General features: G+C 45.5%; 1 protein-coding gene across 12 annotated transcripts in view; it reads left to right on the top strand.

Moving 5' to 3' along the window:
* LOC125021121 (peripheral-type benzodiazepine receptor-associated protein 1) overlaps nucleotides 1-13117 on the top strand; it is a 58952-nt gene that overhangs the window by 40825 nt on the left and 5010 nt on the right. For 7 of the 12 annotated variants that reach the window (XM_047607005.1, XM_047607008.1, XM_047607006.1 and 4 more), the window contains 18 exons: nucleotides 218-423; nucleotides 1735-1841; nucleotides 1935-2044; nucleotides 2143-3018; nucleotides 3626-3652; nucleotides 3840-3991; nucleotides 4100-4579; nucleotides 4904-5290; nucleotides 5459-5614; nucleotides 5916-6731; nucleotides 7339-7429; nucleotides 8843-8985; nucleotides 9184-9352; nucleotides 11001-11069; nucleotides 11665-11712; nucleotides 12391-12512; nucleotides 12609-12680; nucleotides 12822-12941. In XM_047607005.1, the coding sequence (XP_047462961.1) occupies nucleotides 218-423; nucleotides 1735-1841; nucleotides 1935-2044; nucleotides 2143-3018; nucleotides 3626-3652; nucleotides 3840-3991; nucleotides 4100-4579; nucleotides 4904-5290; nucleotides 5459-5614; nucleotides 5916-6731; nucleotides 7339-7429; nucleotides 8843-8985; nucleotides 9184-9352; nucleotides 11001-11069; nucleotides 11665-11712; nucleotides 12391-12512; nucleotides 12609-12680; nucleotides 12822-12941 (4151 nt within the window). The remainder of the gene's footprint in view (nucleotides 1-217; nucleotides 424-1734; nucleotides 1842-1934; nucleotides 2045-2142; nucleotides 3019-3625; nucleotides 3653-3839; nucleotides 3992-4099; nucleotides 4580-4903; nucleotides 5291-5458; nucleotides 5615-5915; nucleotides 6732-7338; nucleotides 7430-8842; nucleotides 8986-9183; nucleotides 9353-11000; nucleotides 11070-11664; nucleotides 11713-12390; nucleotides 12513-12608; nucleotides 12681-12821; nucleotides 12942-13117) is intronic. The other 5 variants (XM_047607015.1, XM_047607007.1, XM_047607009.1 and 2 more) reach the window with 4 other exon arrangements.

Here is a 13117-nt window from a genome sequence, read left to right as displayed (position 1 = left end):
TGCCACAAGGTAGCGTGAACTCTGACCTTGGACAGATGGAGGCAGGATTTTTTTTTCCTCCACTGTTTAATCAGCCACGTTCAACCTTGAGCCTCCTGCATGTCAAACAGTGAACTTACCCACCTGGAAGCTCGCGGCTTCAACCAGGTTAACCAGTGGAAGCGCTGGGGGTCACCCTTAAACTCACGGATTATCCTCGACCTCTGTCTCCTGTTAGATGTCGCAGCCGCGCTGCGCATGGGGGCCACCCCGCACGCCGCGGGTCTCTCCAGGGTGGAGCGCTCGCCCGTCACCAAGCACCGAGAGCTGCCCACCATCAGTGTCAGCAAGTCGGCGTCTTCCTCCAGCAAGTCGGAGACCACGCACCTCACCCCCAAGTCTGACACTCACCTCAGTCCGCACAAGTCCAGCCCGACACATGAGGTACCACATTGCTATTCCACCATTAATGCTTGTGTTTGTGTGTTCCTTCAATCCTTAATTTATCAGAGGTACCACATAGAAGTAAAGACACTGTGTGTACTGTATATTTCACCCATATTATATTTACCTTGCACTCCAGCAAGGCATAACAGAGGATTGTTTTCTTTATTTATTACTTAAGACTGCGCTGATTGTGGTCATTAAATGTAGACACTGCAACTGCTTTTAGTATATTCACTTTAGTTCATTATTAACATTCAGTGTCAATGACACTTTAATAAGGCAAAGAAATAACATAATGGTTATGACAGTCACCTCTCACTATATAAGTTTCTTTCCTGCCATGCCTTAAATTTAGTTTTGTGACACCCTAACCAGTGCGGCTGGTTAAAGCCTCGTTAAAGCCTCGTTGTAGTGCTCCGGTAGTCTCTACATGTTCCTCCAGGCTGTGTCACTGTGCAGAACGCTCGCCTGCAGCTCCTCCTCCTTCCTTGTTTCAACAATGACATGCTGATCGCTCATCAAGATTACCAAGACAGCCATGCATGATTGTGTGTTTGTGTGTGGATTTAGTGGATTAAAAGGCCCTCCTTAACCTCCCTGTCATATCACACGAGCACAGACCACAGCTAAATATGATGGATTGTGAATTTTCAGCCTTTTTTGTGTCTTTCTTTTTTGTTCTGCTAGCGTTTGGTCTTGTGTGGGTGAGGGGTTGGTGGTCTGTTTATCCAGCCGTTCTTATGCCCACGGTTCAATAAAGCTCATATTTAGTGAGATAATCCACTTGGCATTGTGGATTATAAAGGTTATACAGTAGTAGTTGTGGGTGATTATCCTTAAAAAGGTTTTCCCGGTGAGCTATAAATACACAACCCCTCCTATGTGTGTAGATGTTATGAATGAAAATCAAACGCATCTGAAATTATGGTGATTCTCTACTTTCAGTAGTCACTCATTTCTATACAGTGAATATGCTCGTGTTTGTGGTGGGTGTTAAGTTGCTCTGTAATTTTGAATTTAGAGTAAATCAAGTCAAACTTTTCTTGACCTTTCAAAATAACAGGTGTAAATCATATATATGAAAAGTATGCTGGAGCCAAGTTGATATATTTTTGTGACAAGAAAATGTTGGTGTTGAGAAAAACTCTAAAAGCTTTCTACTCATCTAAGCATTAATTGGGGCTCATTATTTGTCAGCATGTCACCTAGTGTCACCCGGTCTTTAGTCTGTGATACTTGACTATTTGAGTAATTTTACAGTTAATCTATGGCTTCACTCTATAAATTATAAATACATGGTGTTCTTAGGTGGACACTGCCAGTGAAGTAGAGGAGTTGGACATTGATGTAGCCCCGGCACCTTACACAGCCAGCAGAGGAGCGGCAAAGCTTCAGGTTTTTATTGCCAGATACAGGTAAGAATCAAACTCGACACGAGTTGTCTCAATACAGCAACAGTGTGTTCAGATGTGATGAAAATAATCTGAGGTTAAACTGACTCTCTCCAGCTATAATCCTTATGATGGCCCCAATGACAACCCTGAAGTTGAACTGCCCCTCACCGCTGGAGAGTACATCTATGTGTATGGGGACATGGATGATGATGGCTTCTATGAAGGTAACTTTGAAGTGTAATTTCATTTTTGAGTCTGCAGCTTTCTGTGCCTGTCAATACATTAAGATCAGTTTTTTATAGTTTATTGTGGCTGCTTCCAGGTGAGCTGATGGATGGACGGAGAGGGCTGGTCCCCTCTAACTTTGTGGAACGTGTGTCGGACGATGACGTAATGAGCGCTCACCATCCAGAGACAGGGGACACGTCCCATAACTCCCTGCTAGACAGCAGTCTGCACAGTGCCAGCCACCAGATTCACCTCCACACGGGCGTCAGCGCCTCAGAAAGGACAGAAGCCTCCGCTGCCTCTGGCCCTGCCTCAGCCCCCTCAGATTCAGCATCGGCCTTGGCTGTCCCAGCCCCCCTCACCAACGGCCTGGACTTGGACCTGGAGGAGGTGGGAGTGGACGTTGTGCCTTACCCACGTAAACTCACCCTCATCAAGCAGCTTGCCAAGAGTATCATCATCGGCTGGGACCCTCCGTTGGTGCCGGCGGGGTGGGGCAATGTGTGGAGCTATAACGTGTACGTGGACCAGGAGCTCCGGCTCAATGTGCCCTTCGGAGCCCAGACCAAAGCGGTGCTGGAGCGGCTCGACATAAACCTCAAGGCCTACCGTGTGTCAGTGCAAAGCCTGACCGAGAAGGGTCTCTCAGAGCAGCTCCGCTGCAGCATGCTGGTCGGCCGGGATGTTAGCGTTGCGCCCACACAGCTGCGCGTGGACAGGATCACCGCCACCTCTGCCAACCTCAGCTGGCTGCCCAGTAACAGTAACTATGTGCACATTGTGTCCTTGAACGAGGAGGAGTGTGAGCTGGTGAAGGCTGGCTGCTACTCGCTGTGCCTCAATAACCTTTTGCCCAGCCTGCAGTACTCAGTCAAAGTGGAGGCACGGCCGCACCGCACGCCATGGGAGTTACCTGTGGAGCGACGTGAACACAGAAGCGCTACAATCACCTTCACCACTCTGATGGCAGGTCAGGATTTAGCATTTAATTGATCAGATGCTCTTTGAGGCCTGTTTAAGTGTTATCTGTGAATCTATAACATCTTTTTCCCAGGGCCACTGTTGGGATTTCAAGGTTGTTTAGTATGGAAAACATGATTACAGACACCCCATTAGTGCCTGTTATTCATCTGAATCCTTATCATCAACCAAAATGTATTATATTTGTGTGTTTAAGAAAGTTGCTCACAATTCTGTTCAGAGGCTTACCAAAGCTTTGTGTGGACACTATCATTGACATTTTCCTTTAAATTCTTTAAATTCTAACCATGTTGACATTTGTGACTGTGTTCTGCACAAGTTGACATCTTATAGAGAGTAGTATAGCCATGTGACACACTTAAATTAAAGAGGTGGCATCTTCTGCCACTCGTACTGATTAATTACTCCTGTAAACTCTCTGTATTGTTAATTCAAAATGTACAACTTCATTTGCTGTCAGATTGTAATACCATATTGTTGTTCTGCTTCTCAACATTTTCATGAATTAGCCTTAGACCTTGTAGATACTGTATGTAATGAATGTGATGAAAGGTTTTAGTTGTATTTCTCTAAATGATTATTCACATTTGCTTAAGTTCCATGCCCACAGTTTGGGAATTCAGGTATATGGTTTATTACATTTCTTAATGTCCCTGTGGAGTGCTAGATGGCATCTTTCTAGATAGAACCATGTGCATAATTCTTTTTCCTTCTCGTAGTTGTAATATGAACCGCTCACTCATTTCTGTGTTGATGATAAAAATTGTTTCTTTGTCGCTGGCTTGCTACTGGCCGTTTTAATTGCTGCAGGCCCCCCTGATGCTCCTCTGGATGTGCAGCTGGAGCATGGGCCTTCTCCAGGAATTGCTCTGATCAGCTGGCTGCCGGTCACTATAGATGCTGCTGGGACCTCCAACGGAGTTCGTGTCACTGGATACACTATATATGCTGACAAGAAAAAGGCAAGGATGTATTTTTTGTTGTTGCATCTTTAAAACTTATACTAATAATAATATAGTGCATATGTCTTGCTCTGGCTTAATTGGACTGGTATATTTCTCCTATCCAAGGTGCTGGAGGTGTCCTCCCCAACAGCTGGGAGCGCCCTGCTGGGTCCCTCACAGATCCAGTCCCTGCAGGCTGCTCAGGAGCTCACTGTCCGCACCATGTCCGCCCACGGGGAGTCCTGTGACTCTTTTCCAGTAAATGTGCCCTCCAAGCTGCCTGCCATCATGACAGGTCCAGCAATCACCACCCCAGTTGTGCCGCCACCCTTGCCCTGCACACCAGTAGTTCCCAGTAACATGCCCCCATCGCCATCCTACGGAAACTCTGCTGCCAAAGTCTCCATGCTGCCCAGCACTTTGCCATCAGATACGCATATCACTGGCCTCACAGTGGACATTGCTGCCAACCCGCCTCATGGTCTCCACTCAGAAGATCTGTTCTCATCTGCCTCATATGTGAAAGCCTGGGCCAACCCTTCATCTGCTGCTTCCATGGCTGTGTGTGAGGCCACATTACAAGTAGCCTCCACCATTACTCCAGTGGTAATCCTCACTCTGCGGTTCTTCTATATATGACCATGACTTGTTTAATATTCAGTTTCCCTCTCTGGAGTGGCACCATTGATTTGACTGGCTTTTGAGCACAGTTGAAACTGGAACAGTGAATGTGACTTCTCATTCTTCCTGTTAGTTTATATGCTAAATGCCTGTTACTTGTAAAAGGAGACTGTCAATATTTAGCTCTATGTACTTTTAATGGTGTCAGTTTTCTGTAACGTAAACAACTATAGTCAAACAAGTTGTCAGAGTTTGATGTGGAACATGTGCTCTATACAGCATTGTATTGACTATCTCTCTCGTGTTTAGGTTAATGTGATCACCCCCACCGCCTCGACACCTCAGCCATCTCCAGGGGCAGCACCAGCATTTGAGCAAGCACCCATTACGGCAGCAGCATCAGTGCTGGAGCAGCGCAGAGATACCGACAGCCCTGGAACAATACGTCCTTTCCCATCTATCACCGAGTTCATTGAGGACCCCAGTGCCAAGCTCGGGACCCCTGAGCGCATCCCTACCCCACCCAAAGCCCCAATCACAGACCTTCTTAATCCTCAGGACACCAACCTCATCCGACCCCCCAGCACGTCACCGCTGGAGTCCGAGGTAGAGGAGGAGCAAGAGAATACCCGTCTGGTGTCCATTGAGGAGTTCTTGAGACAGGACCCGGAGCCAGTGTACTGCAGGACACAGCAGGTAACCGCCTGATTTATTGAAGCTGGCTCTTCTGAGGTCTATGGACGTGCTGTCGATCAAAGATTAAGACCCAAAGACGTCCTTACCAAATCCTTTATAGAACAAAAGCACAAATTTAAAATAAATAAATGCTTGTGAGATTAAGAGTGTTGCTGTGTCTTTTCACAGAGTTATAGCAGAGGGCTTGTAGAGCCTCCCTCTGACTACCTTGCAGACAACAGCCGCTCAGACCTGTCTGACATTCTGGAGGAGGAGGAGGAGGATCTTTACTCTGATCACCTTGGAGAAACACAGGCCAGGGGATACACAGTTGGAGCCAACAGGGTAAAGACAACGAGTGCACACTAATACTGTATATGTGCATAGGCACTTTGCAAGTTGTGCTTTTCTTTGTGAATGAAACACGCTTCTTTTAGTTTGTCTTCTATCTCAATTTGAGGCTTTGTTTCGCAAGCTGAATTCTTGATTCTTGTTTGTTTTTTCTTCCACTTTCTTTTCTCCTTCCTTTGCATGGCCGGGTTGTATCTCTGTTTTCCCTGCACTTCTGTTATTTTCCCTGAACAATACAATGTTCATCCACCCTCACCAACACATTCTTGCCTGCTATGGACTACGGCCCATGCAGTCAGGCAAGCTGGAGCCGCCAGACAGTGATGAGGAGGTCCTTGAAAGGATCCTGAAGCTGCCTCCTCAGGTCCAACACAACAAGCAGCTGTTCAGCATTCCAGAGTTGACCGAAGAAGAAGACAGCGGTCAAGAGGAGCCTTTATCCCGCCACAGCCACGCTCGACCGAGGACGAGCCACCCCCACCACCGAGACGCAGAACGCCTCCATCACGGCCCCCAGCATCACCAACATCACTCAAATCCACACCCGCAAATCCCCCCTCACCATCACCACTTTAACAGGGATCCCAGACCACTAACCAAAGAGCCTTTACTCAGACACGGACCCTCGCAGGTCAAGCCTAAAACACAGCACAGGGTACACTATGCCGACACGGTGGACACCATCAGTTATCCTGAAGAAGACATGAGTTTGTATGAGGGTCCCACCTGCAGGCGGGTCTCCGCCCACTGTCCTCCCCAGCTGACCCCCAATAGCAAAGAGAGAGTGCTGCTTAAGGGGCTAGGGGACCGCCTTAGGAGGGAGGCCATGCTTAGGAGTCAGATGGCTGTCACCGCGGCAGCCAACCCTGGCCATGGCCTTACCCCGCCAAGACCCTACCCGGTGAGCAAAACCGTACGGACTCTGAGGTCACCTGTTGGTCCAGGGGTGGAGATCGATGTGGAATACGGTACAGATGACAATGAGGAACCCGTGGAGTACAGTCCAGGGGAGGTGGTGGTGGAGCAGATGAGCTCCGAGTGGTGGGTAGAAGGTGCTCAAGTGGAGCACTGCCGACCTCCTCACCGCCGAGGGCCCAAAGCTGATCCGCTGGTAAATGACACTGCAGGCCAGCTGCAATCAGTGTGTTCACCCAGCCCCCTGTCCTTCCCTGTAGCTGTGAGGATTTACCCTTTAGTGGATAACACATGACTCCACCCTACTACTTAGCTTTCATCATCATCATCACTGCAGTAGACCGAGGGAGTTCAGGGAGCACATCTTGTAAAAGTGGGCCAGAAAGAATATAATAACATGTAAAGGCGTGTTGGTTGAACTGCAGAGATGAGGCCAGGAAGTGGGCAGGCTGCAACCGCTTCATCGTATCAATATCAGATGTTTTTGTATCAGTCTGATCTCCCTCTGTCACACTGCACCCGTTCTAGTTGTTTTCAAAGTCTCCTCCACATAGGCTCTTGGCTTTAACCGTCTTGACCTGCATTAACATACAGTTGATGTGCTTTGTTGTGTGTCTGTCTGCTAATAATTTCACAATGCAATACAGGAATGTTTCTGTTAAACAGTGGTACGTAGGGAGCCCTGGAGACTGTTGTATTTGGGTTATTAAAATATTGTTGAAAACACAGCTATGATTAACGTTCAGTAGTGTTTCTGTGTTAAACATGTTTTCTTCTCGTCTCATTTGTTTCGCTCTGAGCAGGAGCCCGGCCATGTCCCTCCAGTTGAGGCGGGTCCATCATGGGGCGGCCCAGCAGAACTTTCTTGTAAACCAGCTGCAAGGCAACTCAAAGGTCACAGACTCTTCCCTCGTGTGTTTTTGCTGGCTAAAAGACGCAGTGGAAATGTATGAGGCAATGCTGACACACCTATGGTGTGCTGGCAAGCCTCCCCGTCTCTCACATGAAGTTAGTCAGATTAGCACCTTGTGTATGAAGGGAGGGGGGATCAGGGAGAAGGAGGCGCTGTAGCAGCAGTAGAGAGGTGGGAGAGAGCCTGCTAAGCTGAGAACCGGCTTAACCTAAAGTGGCTTGTCATGACAGGAGGAAGTGACAGACATTAAAATAGTAACCTCGATTAGCCAGCAAAGAAACAGCCTGCAGGTTGGATGTACTGTACAAGCCCCGCTCTTTCTTTCCCTCCCCGCATATCTTCCCTCGCTCTCCTCTCCTCTGTCTTGATGTCGCAGGCTGCAGTTTCAGTTAAACAACTTGACCTTTCCAGTATTTATACGCATGTACAGATGACTAAACGCATCAACGCAAAAGTGTACACGTGCACACAGATAGAGGAAGGGAGTAGGGAGAAGTTCTGCGCTACCTACGGTAGAATTAGTGAGGATGTGAAAGTGTGCAAGTCGTCTGCCCGTGACTCTTGCCACAGATGGGCTGATTCTCCCTAATGAGATAGAGAACACATCTCTTGAGTGCAGCTTAAAGCCTCACTACAGCTCTTCAAATTTATCTGCCTTCGTCAAACAATGCATTTAGTCATAATTCATATCTGCAATGCTACACATACAGGACAAACGTATGAGTTGCTTTGCATGATCTGTCATTCGCAGTGTACGTAATGCACCTCCGGTAATGTTAATATTCTTTTTTTTTTTTTTATGTCGCGTCGTGGCGAGTTGTAAATAAACGTCCACAGATTTAGATTAGAGAGTGGGCCAAAAACACGGTTTCCCCTATTGCTTGGTTGCAGATCATGAAGGTGTGTGTGTGTTTGTCAGACGGCTCACACAGCTTAGGATCAGTGGTTTAGCTTGATTACCTCTTTTAAGGACATGCCTGTGCTGGGTGAACACCGCTCATAGCTCCACCGCAGTTGGTGGGCAGTGGGGGAGGTGTGAGCCGCCTGTACTATTTGCAGAATTCAGTGCAAGCTGAGCATGGCTTCTCTGCAGACTCTGTTGTTTTAAAGTGACGATAATCATCGTAACATTAGTAATAGTAATTGTATTTCAATCATGTACACCGAATTGCATGAAAATAAAAGCTTTTTTAATATAATGAAAATTGTTTTACATAAACTTAAATCAAATACATTGTTAAATAAATAACTTGTTTATTGTCTGAGGAATCTTAAAAAGAAGGATGGTTGTATGAATCTGAGGAGTGGAGCACTGCAGGAATCATTTAATCGTATCAATCCTGTGCAAGACAGTGATCTGTACAGAATGTGACTGTGTTTGTGTCTGTCTACAGGTGGTGTCGAATCAGCAAAGATTAAAGGAGATGGAGACGTGCGCATCTTTGTGGCCCTGTTTCCGTATGATCCCGCCACCATGTCGCCCAATCCTGATGCTGCTGAGGAGGAGCTGCCCTTCAGTGAAGGACAGATCATTAAAGTATGTCCGCATACAGCTTTTCAGTTCAAAGCATTCCTTAAATCCTATATTATACATTCAGTTTAGTGATGCTGGTGTCATGTTTGTAGCTGGACTCAAAACATCACAAAATGACTATACGTAGTATAGAGGGACATTAACTGTATACATGTTCACCGATGAGCAATAATGGAGCCTTTTTGTGACGTATGTTTCAAGGTTTACGGAGATAAAGACGCAGACGGGTTCTATCGAGGGGAGTCTGGTGGTCGTCTGGGCTACGTGCCATGTAACATGGTGTCTGAGATCCAGGTGGAGGACGAGGAGACCCGACAGCAGCTACTGCAGCAGGGCTTTCTGTCCACAGCGGCCTCCATGGATAAGATAGGTATGACCTCCGAGTTGGTTTGATTTGGCTGTCTCTTGAAATTGAATCATTTACCCTTTGTTCGAATTGTAAAGTTCAACCCATAATATCACCGCTGTTCATGTTTAAGTGGTAAGTGAAAATAGCAGCAGAATACAATGACGTAAAATATCCATTATTATTGTTCCTGTTGACATACACTGACATATTTTTGTAAAAGTAAAGTTCAACTTATGATAATAATAGAAATACAAGCTTCCATTTATCTGTCTTTGCCGAGGCACAAAGATACGTCAGATTTTATTTCAGTTTAGCTTATTGGGTTGGACCCTGAAACGTTCTACATGGCAGCGCATTGAGTGTTTTTATGGTTTCCTGTGCACTGTGTTGCTATAGAGAAGAAACCATAACCATCTACAGCGCCGCTTAAAAGTATTTTCACCCCTCATAACATCAGCAATAAAGACCTAGATTTCCATTTTGAGTGACAACTTCAGGGAGGATGTTGTTGGGGAACCCAACTAAACAAATGAAACAAATTTTATACTGCATTTATTATTCAAGAACATTATTAATATGGACATACATTTGGAAGCTGTGATAGTAAGTGAACCATTGTTTTCCCCCTAAGAACAGCAACTAAAGTTTCCTACTCCTCTGATCAGTTGCCTATAGCTGTTGGAGGAGTTTTAGCCCATCCCTTAGTATCAAAGCTCTTCAGCTCTGAGATGTCGGTGGGTGTCCTCACATTAACTGTTTGCTTCAGGTCCCCCCACAACATTTCTACTGGATTGAGGTCAAGACTTTGACTCAGCCGTTCCAAAACATTCATTTTGTTCTTCTTTAACCAGTCTTTCGTAGAACAATTTGTGTGCTCGGGGTCATTGTCTTGCTACATGACCCAGTTTCTCTTCACATTCAGCTCACAGACATGATGTGTTGTCCTGACAACACATCATGTCTTTTACAATTCTCTGAAATAATTCAGAATTCACTGGTCCACCAAGCCATCCTGGCCCAGATGATCCAAAACAGGCCCAAATAAGAACATGAGGTTCTGAGGATGAGGTTCTGATGCTGGTGTGATAGAGGCCATTAGTTCCTTAGAAGTTACCCTTGGTTCCTTTGTGACTTCTCAGGCTTTTCTGCCTTTTTCTTTCGGAGTGATCTTTGTTGGTCAAGAAGTCCTCTGACTTTTACATCTCACGCATTTGTGTAGCTGGGTTCTCTTTCTCTACTCTCACAACTTGTTTGGAAATCTGCTGATGTTATATTTAAGTAATTTTATTCCGATATGTAGAAAATTCTAAGGAGTGTCAACACTTTCAAGCAGCACTGTACGTGCGAGTGCGTTTTCATGTAAGAACTTAAGTCAGGTGTTTGTCTGTGGCAAATGGTAGCAAGCCACCCAGAATAATCTTTTGCTTCTGTTTCCTGCCCTCTACCCAGAGTGGTGTTTGCAGATAGTTTAACCTTTTCACTTCCACTTGTCCTCACTGCTGTGTCTGCTGCTCACTGGTTGTCATTTTTTTTAAACTACTCCCTGCTGGCTTTTCATTGTCTACTTTGTCTGGTCCGCTGCTGTCAAAAATTACATCTGTGTTTCTTTTTGGTGTCATTTTTTATTTTTTATTTTTTTTTTGGTTATCCCTTCTAAAACTCCATTAAGGCACTCGCACACACGCACAGCTTCCACGTCGCCCTGTTCCACCGCCGAAACCGAGACGATCCAAGAAAGGTGTGTCTCGCTGCAGACTCTGACTCCCCCCATCTCTCCTTTCTCTCTGGTTTGCCCTCTCTCTGTCTCTTTCACTTTAGATTTTGCTCTTTCAGTTGCTGCTTCTCACTCAGCGAGCAGAGGGGATTTTTAACCAGAAACAGTAGTAATGAAATCAGACAGGTTCCCAGCACTGTCAGCAGATATTACCACAATTAATAGTAGTTTCCTGTCCCAAGCGTTGAACTTTCGTTCTTTTCAATCAGATCGATATCATTTGGCAGATCAGTTTCTATATTTTTCATTATCACAGTAACGACGGCGTTTATGAGTACTGTCATTCGACATTCATGTAATACAGACATAGCAGCAGGATTTTGCAGAATAATGCTAAACACACTGATAATCAAGAAACAATATGTTTCCATTATCCTGCTCCTATGTCACGAACATATTACATGACCGCATGAAGGTCACGCGTTGAAGCATCCATCCCCTCTGATCTCCACTTTCATGCACTGTCAGTGTGATGACTGTATCTTCAGACATTATTGTCAGGCAGACTTCATTCAGTGATTGTGCTCACGCTCTTTTCCCCTCACCTCGTCTTTTCCAGTGGAGTCTGCAGCACTCTGGGAGGAGAGTGTAGACTCCTCCAGTCAAGGTTTGTATTTAACCCTCTCGTTGGGTTTGCATCTGCATGATCAGACCAGATGACCATTTCAACGTGTACTAGAGGACAGCATGCGACCACTTGTTCTTGAATGCGTTTATTTTTGTTCTTCATCTCTTTACTTTAAATGTAAACCTGATGCCTGTCTTCTAGTTGCTGATAACCCCAGAGTTCATTTTAATCTCTCATTAACCGGGACTGTTTGGGTGTTTGAGGGTATATTGAAGAATCAGAAGCTTTAAAATATCCTCTCAAAGTGAATGTTACAAAATGCACATCATGGGTCGAACATGATTAAAATAAGAAAAAGGAAATTACTTCACCTCTTCTGCTCTCAGGTTCTGTGTTAACCTCTGCATTTCCGGCAGTCCCTTCTACTAACTCCTCTCTTCATGTCACAGGCCAAGTGGCCTCATTAAACCACCTAATAATTTGGAAATAAGAACTCTCATTGCTAATCACCAGTCATCTTTTTTTTTTTATGTTTTTGATGTGTTTGACTGCGGTTGTTGTGACTTTCCCTCAGCGTAGCATGACGCTGAGTGAGTTGGACGTGCAGAGACATTGAGCCGCATGTTGATGAGCTGACTGGATCCGCAGAGACATCTGGCCGTCTAATTTTCAGGACCGTTTGACCGAACAGTTTGCCCTTCTCCTCTTGACTGACAGATCCCAGCCAGACTGCTGCCGCTGCAGCTGCAGCTGTGGCGAACCCTGCCCCGGGAGCTCGCAGGATGGTCGCCATCTTTGATTATGACCCGCGAGAGAGCTCACCAAACACTGACATAGAGGTCGGACTTGCACATGCATGTTAAATTTGTTGACTGTGTTCACTGTGTTGTAACTGTTTGCTCATCATCTGCTCTGTTTGTTGTGATTGTGTTCAGGCTGAGCTGACCTTCAGCGCAGGAGATATTATACATGTGTTTGGTGACATGGATGAAGATGGTTTCTTCTACGTAAGTGTTAAAAAAAATCATTTTTTTGGACAACGGTTTAAATTTCCTTCCTTAAAACTTTCTGATTCGCTGACCGTGTGCCAGAGCGAATACAACATAATCTCTGTTGTGGTTCTCAAGCTACTTTATTATATCTTTCAGGGAGACTTGAATGGACACAAAGGCTTAGTGCCGTCCAACTTCCTACAGGCGCTACCAGATGATCCTCCTGCAGAACGTGTCTGTGTCCAGCCTGCACCAGAACCCAAGAAAGAACCTCAGGTGGCTTTGCTTTTCTGTGTAGCATGCACGACTGTATTTAAACTGTATCTGACTTTCTGACCGTCAGTCTGTATCGTTTTAGCTAATCACTAACATCCAATGTTTTTTTTTTTTTACTTTATTTTTTCATCAGTTTAAGTATTTCTCGTGTCTGTTGACTGTTTTTTTCTGTTCTT

The sequence above is a fragment of the Mugil cephalus genome, chromosome 15 (genome assembly GCF_022458985.1).
Source record: "Mugil cephalus isolate CIBA_MC_2020 chromosome 15, CIBA_Mcephalus_1.1, whole genome shotgun sequence".
Classification (NCBI taxonomy): Eukaryota; Metazoa; Chordata; class Actinopteri; order Mugiliformes; family Mugilidae; genus Mugil; species Mugil cephalus.
The sequence above is the reverse complement of the archived record's forward strand: the minus strand, read 5'-3'. Positions and strand labels throughout refer to the sequence as shown.